General features: G+C 31.2%; 1 protein-coding gene across 1 annotated transcript; it reads right to left on the bottom strand.

Annotated features, from left to right (window-relative positions):
* Nucleotides 1–8,897: 8,897 nt before the first annotated feature.
* On the bottom strand, nt 8,898–11,101 carry LOC129313777 (uncharacterized). Its single transcript, XM_054957152.1, has 5 exons — nt 10,880–11,101; nt 10,595–10,695; nt 9,774–9,855; nt 9,614–9,699; nt 8,898–9,405 (listed from the first exon to the last, which is right to left on the bottom strand). The coding sequence occupies exons 1-5, from the start codon at nt 10,919–10,921 to the stop codon at nt 9,171–9,173; spliced, it is 546 nt and encodes a 181-aa protein (XP_054813127.1). The 5' UTR covers nt 10,922–11,101; the 3' UTR covers nt 8,898–9,170.
* Nucleotides 11,102–11,993: the final 892 nt, after the last annotated feature.

Below are 11,993 nucleotides of genomic sequence, written 5' to 3'. Positions count from 1 at the left end.
TGTCAAGGTATCAACTTTTGGACATTTTAAAGGTGATTAGAGCTTGATTTTATCTAGATATGTCTTCTTTATCTCTTCTTCTCCTCTCTACATGTTTTGAAAGTAATATTTGAGGTTGAGGGATGAGGATTTTCGAACCAAGGGCTATGGGTTTGAATTCATTGGTCTAAATAAGACTAATAGGAGTTATTTAAGCCTAAATATAGTGATTTTATATGTCTATGAGAGTAGGCTCTCAATTATAGATGAATTTGTCCATTAAAATGCCATTAATGATGAATCTTGGGATTGTTGGAAGTCATTAATGGTGGTAGATGGGTTAATAAAGTTATTTGGAGCTAATGAGAGTTAATAAACCTGATGTAGTGATTAAATTCAAGAGTTGAGAGTCTTGGGTGATTAAAGTATTAAAATTTGAAAGTTTAAAGTGAGTAATTTGTGACATTAATGATGATTTTGGATTGTTGGATGATATATTAGTGATTATTTAAATTGTTGAGAACTAAGTGAAGTTAATAAACTCATTGGATGTGAGATTGATCTTATAGTTGAGAAATTTGGTTATTAAAGTATGAAATTAGATGTTGAAAGTGGTGATTTTGATGATTATTAGTGATGGGTGTTAATGTTAATTATAAACTAACTTCATAAAGCACCGGAGAGCTTAAATTTAGCTCGAAAACAAGTGATAATGAAGGGTAAGCCTTTGATCTCTTAAAGGTTTAAAATAATCGAGGGAAATTTAGCTTGTACATTTTCTTGATTAATTGAATATAGATGAAAAGACTTATTTGAAAACAATGACGTATTGTAAAACTATATTTGATGCAAGTTGTGGCAATATGAATAAGTTTATATGATGTGATGAAATTGATATGAATAGAATTTGTGAAAAATATATCTTATATATAATTGTTGTTGTGAGTAGATATTAAAGTGTATAATGGTGCCTATGAAAAAGAAAAATTATGAATTGAGACTTGTGTTGAGCATGATTGTATTTGTGATATTGATAAGCATGATATGATGATATTGATATCAATAAAAGTTGCATGCTATTGATACGTATGAATATGCTTGCTATGTGTTAAACATTTGTGCACGACATAATTAAATGAGGCGGGTGCTTGCCTATAGGGAAAGGAGTAGATGTTGTAAATTCACGTGGCGTTGGTAACTTACTATTGGAATCAAAAGTTAGCTAAATTGTTAACCATTGAAATTGATAGGTAGTCATTGTCTTACTTATTTTTTGAGGAACTCGAACCTAACTAGCCTCTATTGGTTTATGAGGAGGTTAGATTGGGAGTACGACACTGTATGGTTGTTAGTATTTAGAGAGATCGTGTCCTATAAGTAAGTGTAGTAACCTTGGTCAAGCAGCTTCTCATAAGTGAAAGGCTGGCTTTGATTATGTATATCATATCCCCATCATGTGATTGTTATTATTGTGGTTTAGCATAATTTTATAGGGGCACATAGTTGTTAGTATCGTGACTCCTTATGTGTTTTTATGCATATTATTATATGACTACATGGTTATTATTTTTGTGATCTTTTGTGTTGTACAAAGGGTATATAGTTGCTATTGTTGTAACCCTTGCATGCTAAGTAATCTAATGTCACATGTTCATTAGTTTTGTAACTATATGAATTGCAAAGTTTAATATGTGAATATGTCATTTGCATCAATATGATTAATTAACATGCATTTGTACAGGCTAAATTAATATTGGTTACTAAGTTGTTGTACTTATCCCTTTATTTAAACTTTTATAGGCACAAGTTCCGAGCAAGATAAAGGGAAAGCATCAGAGGCTTAGGAACTCAATTTCCTACTGTGGGCCTCTCATAATTGTATATGCATATGCGTAATTAATTAATATTGCCAACTAGGATGTTCATATTTTATTGTTACCTACACAATTAAATATTGAGTATTGAAAGGTGTATTTTGAGCCTTAATGTGTGCGGTATCTTTTTAGTAGAAATATATGAATAAGGTCAAAATACTAATGCAAGTATAAATTTGAGTTTTAAAGTCAAAATGAATTGTGTGAGCTAATGGCATTTTGGTTGGGTTTTGGACACTTTGAAAGTTAAAAAATGTGAGAAAGTAGTTGTTTTGAGTTTTGATTTCAAATGTCTAACTTTTTACATGATAAAATTTATAAATGAGACCTGTGCCATTAGTTAGTTCACTAAATGATCTTTTCGTAGACACTTGGATTGTAACATTTTTATTTTAAATTGGATTAATTAAGCCTAAATTAGATTAATTAAGTGTATTAGAGAGGCCTAATGGGCGTGTTTGATTTGAATTCCAGCCCTAGAAGTTAAAAGAGAATCGAGTCACCCAAGAATGAATAGAGGAAGAAATCTAAAAAGGAAAGTTCTGTGCGGCATGTATGTCTCGACACGCCTGGAGGGATGCTCTCTGTGCCATGTACCGCGATGCATTATGCGTCTATCGTGGCACATGAACACTTTTTTCCAAAATAAGATCGTGAACTGATGTAACAGAAGAAGGAGAAAACAGAGATATACGAAGGAGGGACAAAAATGCTCTGTTAAGACTTACAGAATCTAAGTATTTGAAATATTTTGGAGCTCATAAACATCAAAGATAAGCTTCTTACATCTAAATCCTTCTCTCTTCTTTCATTTTTTTAATGGTAAAAGTTAGGGTTTGGTTGATAATTATAATTTTCGATCCATATAGGTTATGACTCTGAACCTTTTGACTTAAATAGAGTTAATGAGAGTGGATTAAGCTAATGAAACTTGGTTTTTATGAATTTATGATGATTGATAGTTGGAGAGCATTTAATATGCAAATTTCACAATAAATTTATTGGTTGGGAACATTGTGGTTCCATTAATAGCCATTTAAGAGCTTAACGATGTTAATGAGGGTTAAAGAAAGCTAAAAAACTTTGTGCGCATTTTTATATAAGTATAGAATGAATTTTGAGCATAAAAAAGTGTTAAGTTAATAGTAAAAATTAGCTCAAATAAGGATATTGATGAATTATATTATAAATACTTGTAGAGGTTAGGGGCTCGATCCCTGAGAAGGTTCCAAAAGACCTCTTTGGTGGGGTGAGGAATAGCTCAAGTACTATCTTGAGGAAAGTTGGCTTTCGCTGTAGTGATATATGTTGGCCTAGTCTAAAAGACTCCCAGTGAAATGGGGTGAGGATTGTTACAATGCTTGACAACATTTTTGACATCATGGTTGCTATTATTGCCATTTTTTCATATAAGTTTGCCATACTCTTAAAGATCAACTTGTTCTTATACTAAATGATGTAACCCTCTACTATATTAAACTTAAAAAACAAGTAAAACTAAAAAATACACTCCAAATGGAACTAGAAAAATATATTGTTGAATAACAGAGTTAGATCACAATAAAAATAAGGAACTAAAAGTACATTGAACAGCACCAAATACACTCCACCAAACAACAACACAATATAAATCACTCATAAACATACCCTAAGCAGATAAAATGAAGAAGAAAGATGACTTCCTCAATAGACTTTTGAGAGGCCAGAATTTTCCTCACCACTTTTAATATTCAAAATACTCCCCTCCCTCTCTCTAGGCAAAGAGGAAGATTTCAAGACCTAAAAAGTGACTCTAACATAACCCATACCTCTAGAAACTCTTAACACATCATTAGGCAGACTCTAACATATTACTAGGCCATCAATTACTTTTCCTTATATCCAGGATCCAAAGGGCAAACATCTGAATCAATAATAATGTTATCTTCTACGCTCATTGCCTTCCTTGATTTCCTCTTATAGGCATTAGAAAAATTATGAGCTTTATCGATTTGCAAGATGATTGATTAAATTAAATTATTTTCTAAAATGGTTAGTGTCTAACCAAAAGCACGAACTTTTCTTTTAGAGCTAAAACTTTTTTTTTATGATCTTTTATAAATGGATTTCTTTGTCTTTCATGAATCCAAAACGCATCATTACTTACACTCTTTAGGTTATTGGTTACTAGTTTTGATTATATCAAGGATGAAGACCTAGATTTTGCAGCCATTCAAGGTAAAAGATTATTGATCTTTATTCCTACAATAAAATAAGTTTTCTATAGACAAAATTTTAATTTTTTCCCTCAATTTTAATTAAAGCCTTAGTAGGAGTTGGTCTTATCCCCAGTAAATTATCTTCAAAAAGTTGGTTCAATTCTAGAGGACCTAAAGGTTAAGAGAATTTAATTTTTTTCCTAATAGGTAAATTTATACTCACCTATTTTCCTCATCAATGAATTTCTATTTTGATTTACTAATTATATGCTATTTTTCAAGAGCATGGAATGAATTATTATGCCACCTTAAGTTATTAACCTTTAAGAAAATATCTTATATTTCTAGCTTTGTCTTTTTGACAAATTATAGGCACAATAAATAAATGTCCTCATATGTATTCACTTGATTCATGATGCAACTAAGAAGAAATAGCAAAAGCAAGCATTGGCAAGCTAATCAGAAATGCTTAATTATTTGCCTTCATGTGAATGGGGTTCAACTAAGCAAAAAACCTAATTTTGGTTCCACATCAGGAATATTGTATTGCACTGACAACCAATTTAATGGTAATTAATATTACTAATATTGTATTTTATTTATGATAGAATTTTGTATCGTGAAGAGATAAGTTGTTTCATTGCCTTTTTTTTATATTAGATGAAAGTTAAGGGTATTTGGTACTTGAAAGTCTATTATAGGGTTATGAGCTCCTACATAAACAGTAGCCTACACCTTGCTTTCATGATATATAATGAATCAGAGGATTTAAGATAAGCCTTTTGATGATTTATGGATCTTGTCTTGCAAGTCATGGTAAGCTTACATAAAGCACTTGTCTTTAATATCTCCCAATTGCTCTAACTTATCTTAAATATTGTTGGATCCAAGAAAGTACCAAGCTTTATAACTGATTTTATTAGCTTTGGCATATTGTTTTGGTAAATATTGTTCCAAAATTACTGGATCAAGAACAAGAGAGTTTCAAGACATGATTTTAACTGGCTTTCCTTTTATGCAACTTTCTATGATTCTTTCAAACCCAGAATATACACAGACCTATAGATATGAGAAATGTCAAGAGTTGAAGCTTATTTGAGTAGTTATTGGGATTCAATGAACTAAATGGGCACTTGATTTCACTTCAAATACTTCTTAAACCAATCAGATGTTATAATTCTAAAGAAATCCAATCCTCTCGTTGGAAGAAGCACATTAGGTATAATAAAGTAGCACATGCACAATGATTCTGAAAGTTGATATTGCTAGTTATTAATTATAGATCTTTATACTATTCTATATTTTTTTATTTATACTCATTAATGTTATTTTTTAGACTAATTATTTGATTTTGGAATCCTAAATTGCCATATAATAAAGTATGTTACAGGTTAAAACATGTATTTTGTACGAGAGTAATTGCTTAATAATAATAGAGCAAGTTTATAATAAATTATTCATGTTTATATGTTTTCAATTACTTGTCATCATTTATGGTAAGGGGGAAAAAACTTCTCTATGTATGCAACACAAGGATTAAAATCAATCTGACGAAGGATATGTAGCTTGGTTCCATCCCTATTAAATTAAATGAATCTCAATATCTTTAAAACTTTTAACCTTTTTTTTCCTAGATTCCATTTCTTGTTCAATTAAATATTTCTCAATACAAATTAAATTTAACCATCTTTTAGAAATTCTCTTTTATTGTTACATGTACAATTCTTACATATCAATTTGATGAAAAGTATGCTGCTTTTTCTCAATCTCAACTTCTTTATACAAAACTACCAAATATTGGGTTCAATTGGTAGGAATTGCACTGGCTTAACAAGAGATTGTAAATTTGAATCTTAGAAATGCAATGAGGTTAATTATTTGATGGTATACTTTGAACTATGTACAATTATACTACCATTATTTATATATACTTTTATGAATTAATATTTACTTATAATTCAAGATCTAGATGGTATTTTCTTGTAAAGAGTCAACACTATATGAAATAAACATCTTACTTCACACCTTTATTTTGATGCTAGCAGCCAAACATCTTACAAGAACTTAATGTTGATAGAGATACATTGCAAGAGGAAGCCAATAAAATTAACCATTTCATTGATAGATGAGTGCAAGATTATCTTTGATTCAATATTGACTCCAACCTTATCATTAACATGAGGCTTCTACTCTATGTATAGATATTGTGGTATATGAAAAACTTTTTTGAAAAAAAAATGCATTGACTTTTTTTTAGTACAAGACCACGGTGAAAACTGTGCAAAAAAACTAAAATCTAGTCATATCAGAAGCCATAAGCCTTATACAATCAGTAGGGACAACGGATGCTGTGACTCCCACCCCCTCTCTAGAATTGTTAAAAATATTATAGATCTCTCTATGAGAGATTGGATTGTTACATTTGACCACGTCTACAGGAAAGCAAATAATTGCACTAACCTCCTGGCTCATAAGACTCCTTATGAAGATTTTGATACCTTTATCTTTATCAACCCGCCTACCGATTGTATAAGCCTCATGGCTTCTGATATGACTAGATTTTCATCTTTTTGCATGGTTTTCACCGTGACCTTGTACTAAAACAAAAAGTCAATGCATTTTTTTTTCAAAAAAGTTTTTCATATACCACAATATCTATACATGTAGTAGAAGCCTCATGTTAATGATAAGGTTGGAGTCAGTATTAAATCAAAGATAATCTTGCACTCATCTATCAATGAAATGGTTAATTTTATTGGCTTCCTCTTGCAATGTATCTCTATCAACATTAAATTCTTGTAAGATGTTTGGCTACTAGCATCAGAATAAAGGTGTGAAGTAACTTTTGCATCAGTACTAGATGTGATATTGTTCTAATAATTGCATCAAGTGACATTGCAGCAAAATTATTGCCTTTCAATATGAATCATTCACATTTGCCAATCCCAATTTAATTAAGAAAGACATGACTTGTAACATTAAAGCAAAACTCTTTGTCACAAGTTAACATTCAACATTGGAACACTGGTCATGCTTGCATGGAATATAGATCAAACATCATGACTAGTAAATGGCACAAAATTACATACCACATTTGTTGGAAAGCATTTTTGGAAAGCAATCACTTTGATTGGATCAAACATGGGCCTTGTAGTCCTCCTCCATTGCATAGATATGAATCCTTTCAAGAAAAAAGCAAGCACATTTCTTTAAATTAATTTAACATCAATCAATTTACATAATACCCTGATTTTTAACATAATTTTTAAATTAGTTGAATGTAACTATGCATAACTTGTATTATAAATTTTTACAGTTAATTCATTATTTTTTTAATCGATCAGATGTATTCTCTTATTGAAAGCAATCCTGTTTAAGACACAGTCAATAACTTAATGTGGACACCTTTTTTAGTGAAGATTTAAATCTTAATTCACTGCATTTTGAGAGATTAACTCCTTTTACTAAACCTAGCTTCTGTTGATGGTTAATTCATTGTTAATATATCATCCAAGTATAGCTCAACACATATGGTACTGTGGGTTATATCAATTGCAACTTCATTGTACTTTCCTAAAACCTCTTTTGAGATTTAAATGATGCTTTTTTTCATTTGCAGCTCATATTATACAGTTAAAAATTTCCAAATCTTTATTTTCTAATGGCTAGATTAGCAGCACAAATAGAAAAAAGCATGTTATTGAAAATTAATTTATCATCCATTAATTCACAAAATTTCTAGACTTTTTAACGTTTTATTCGTTTCAATTGACTGTAACTATGTATAATTCGTAATATAAATTTTTACAATTATTATTAGTATAGCTCACCCAGTATCATAAAAAAAAAAGAAAAAGAAAGAAAGCTTGCAGCTGAAGTGCACTTTCATTTATCCTCTTCTTGGATTCCAATATTTTTCAATTGCTATACTAACTGCAAAGGGGGGGAGGGGTGGGGGGAGGCACATTACAAGGATTTGATTTACCATTAATAAAAGACAAAATCCTATCTTTTAACCTTTATCTTTATATAACTTGTATTGTATATTTCAATGATTTTTTCATATATGTGCGCGCGCCCCCTTTTTCAAGTGCAATCCATATTGAAAATTTTGACATCTGCCCTTTTCAATTGCCAAATTAGTGGCATTAAGAAAAAAGAACAATATTACGACAAATTACCTTATCATTGACCAACAATTTACAAAATTTATAAATTATGAACGTTGTCTTCATGCTAGTTCACAATAACTATGCATAACTTATATTTTCAATATCTATGACTAGGTCATTATTAATACAATCTTCTTGTGTTGCTCAACTCTTGTTGTAATATGGAAAGTATGATCCCATACACTCAGACCATTGCTAGAGTTTTTTTTTTTTTTTTTTTGCTAGAACATTGCTAGGGTTTATTTCAACAAAAAAAAAAAAGAAAGAAAAGAAAAGAAATCAATTACACCTATTTGCTCAACAATAGAGAACAAGACCAATTTTTATGGAAAGTTTACCAAGTTCCAAAACTTCAGATGTTGTCTCCATGACACCTAGCTAGTGACTATAACTGCACATCACTTGTATTAAAAATTTTTATAATTAACTTTACTAACATATCATTCAACCACAATTTTTATAATTAACTTTACCATATTCTATACAATGGAAAGTAAAAATAACGACCTCATTGTTCTTTTCTAAAAGCTCCCATGAGATTTTAATAATAGGCTCAATTATACATTTCTGATGTCCCATTCAACTGACAATTTTCCTTTCCATACTATCCTGGTCATTCATAAACTCCCATGCTAATTTATTTTAAATTAAAGATTCTCAATACAATCTCATCATCACTACAAAACAAATTCACTCCTCATTTCCAAATTGATTTTACAAGTACACTAATAACATTACTCAAACCCATTTCATCACACATACATTTACCTCCAAAAACATGAACTGCCCGTGCGTTGTAAGATCTAGTTTGCAACTACAAGAAGCTTATGAATTAAATTACACTCTGAAAATGATATTTAGCGGTGCAAAATCCAATATCATAAACTAAAGAGAACTCAGTTTAGCATGATTACAGAGACCTAACAATCAATAAACTCATTTTGGTTTTAACACTTGGGCGGCCTAAGAACATTCCAGTTTAACTTATCCCCCTTCGATTTTTTGAAAGACCCCAAACTGTTTTTTGGGGACGCATGACAATCGCCTTTATCATTCTCGGGCGATTTATTTGGATATTGTGCTTCAGACATTACTTCAGGCTGTTTCCTTTTGAGGTCACCACTAACATCATTACTTGCAGGGTTTGCACAATCTGGACCATCTACTGTGGCTCCATTTTCTCTAAATCAAACGTGAAGGGATTTGTCAGTTAACCAGAGTCCAAATCCAGAGATGTAACGTTTATCAGATTTGGGAATTAAATTAAAACCATTGATGGAGAACCATCTAATCCTTATTTTCCCCAGGAACGGGGATGAGCAAACCGACGCAAGTTAACTACAATAAAAGATCATATATCCACTTAGAATTATAGGATAAGAGAACCCACCTAGTAGAAATATTTACACTTCGATTCCTAGAAATAGATGTTTCAGCTGCTGGCTGACGGAGCCTTGCTTCTTCTTCATTCAATCTCTACATAGGCAAGAATTTGCTATTAGAAATCAAAATGAACGAAAAGCTTCAAAATTCTTGATCTTCCTACTCACATCAATGCGTGGATTAAAGCTTCGAAATGACATCCGACCTTTAACTGCTTCTGGATGGGGATCACCTTCCATTATGACGATACTGCATATATTTTTAGAGAGAAATGGCAAGTTAAGAAACACAAAAAAAAAAAAAATTCAGCAAATGCAGAAGTTGCTGGTAAAAAAAAAAAGTGCAGAAGTTAGTAACAGATCGGAGGCCCGGTTGCAAAAATGAACTACGGATACAAAGAGCTATAAGTAAAATGGCATCAGGGGCGTATTTCACCAATGATAACTCAACAGGATCTCAAATTTCAGAAAGAATTTTTTAAAGTTACCCATTAGCCAAACATGACAAGACATGATAAAGTGAAAAAGATTTCTCACGGTTGGTAACAGAAAAACAGAGGAAAAAATAGCCTATTGCAGACAGCCATAGATAAGACTTGGACAAATTAGCAACATGAGACTAGAATCAGTTCAGCAGTTTGTAAAACCTATTATATTCACAGTCAACCCTTGATCAGTTTGGATTATTGAGTCACATGGTCAGATGTACTAGCCGCATCTCTCGACAAGACTGATATTTATTGTTAAGAAAGGAGCAGATTCAAGACATATGGAACTATATTAAGAAATGAGGAGTCCTAATTTGATGTATACATAACAAACCCCACCTGACCATCAATCCAGTAGCCATAACGCTAATTAGAATTCGACATAAAAATTCCAGGTGAAAATTGATTAAGAAAATTTCAGTACCATGTCAGCACACTCTACACGACTTTTGCAAGACTGAAGTTTAAATTAGCATCAGGATGAAAGAAAATTGAAATTACCATTTTCTACCTATTGCGGCAATTCCAAAAATATCGCCATTAGGTTTTACTTCATCCTCTTTTTTGGATTTCTCCTCTCGCAGAGCCGCCCTTTGCATGAACTGTCGAAACAGAAATACAATACCCGTATTAAGTCATAAAAAGAATATAAATATGAAATCTTGAACCAAAGATATAATGAAGCGCAACCGTAGAAACATTTAGAATTCATCCAAATCTAATATGAACCGTTATAGATTGAAAAAAAAAAAACAAAGGGAACGCCTTAAATTCCTAATTTCTAACCTTCAAGTTCTTGAGCGTGCTGGAAAGCTCTCGTTTTGCCATTATGATTTCCAAGCTTCCACCAGAAAGACTAAGATCGAAGCCTGACCTCTACTCGAAATTATATCTTCTCAGCTGGAACCAGCATTCCTTTGTTCTGGGGTAGAAATTAGGGTTTCTCGGAGGAATTTAAAAAAAAAAAATCGTTTTTCCTTTTTGTTTAGCTCATCAGAGCGGGCCATGACTCAATTCTCCAAATTTCCTTAAAGACCATTATGTTCCCACGTCGGATCGGGGGTCGGGTATTTGCCCAAGTTTATTTTTGAAGCCCATAAAGGTAGCAGCTCTTTCTTTCGAATCGTGAATTCACCGGAAGGCAACCATAAAATGTAGCAGTTAAAACTTGATTAGTAGAAATCCAGTTCTTTCCCGAGCTCTAAGTCTGAAACTTGCCGTTTCGCATCGCTTCATATCACTATATTCTTGATATTGATGATTAAAAAAAAAACTTATGCAAATTTTTAAAAAAATAATATTTTGTATTTTTATTAAATTTATGAAAAAAAGGTTTTTGAACACTTTTAAAGTTAATATTATTTAATATATTTTTCTTTAAGGGTATTATAATCATTTAAATGTACCTTCTTATATTTTTTATATTTTTGAACACTTTTAATTTTATATTTTTATATTATCTCCATCCATTCCGCTGGAGAAAATATTGTCCCAACCATCATGGACTAATTAAGCCTAACAGCACAAAAGGGCTTGAGATCGTTAACTCTATTTCACATTAGTACGTATGGGATATACATCAAAGATACTTATCTCATTCTATCAAACATCATCTCTATTCTCATTCCAATAAAGGTTTTCTACAAATTAAATATTTTGAATCACCATTAAGTTAAAATCCTAATCAAATCTTAACTTATTCAATGCAAGCAGGTTAATGAATATTCTAAATTATCATCTCTAATCTCAACTGCATGAAATTCATCAAAATTTTCAAATTGTGTCATTCGAGTTATTTTTTTTATTCAACTCTTTTATTCGAAAAAATAAAACATAAAAAACTCAATTTTAAGTGTCAGTAACTTAAAAATAATGATATATAATTTTAATTAAAATTAAA

This window comes from Prosopis cineraria, unplaced genomic scaffold (genome assembly GCF_029017545.1).
Source record: "Prosopis cineraria cultivar Desert tree isolate PC_DT_omini unplaced genomic scaffold, ASM2901754v1 PC6, whole genome shotgun sequence".
Taxonomy (NCBI): Eukaryota; Viridiplantae; Streptophyta; class Magnoliopsida; order Fabales; family Fabaceae; genus Prosopis; species Prosopis cineraria.
Note: the sequence above shows the minus strand (reverse complement) of the source record. Positions and strands in the feature narration are given on the sequence as shown.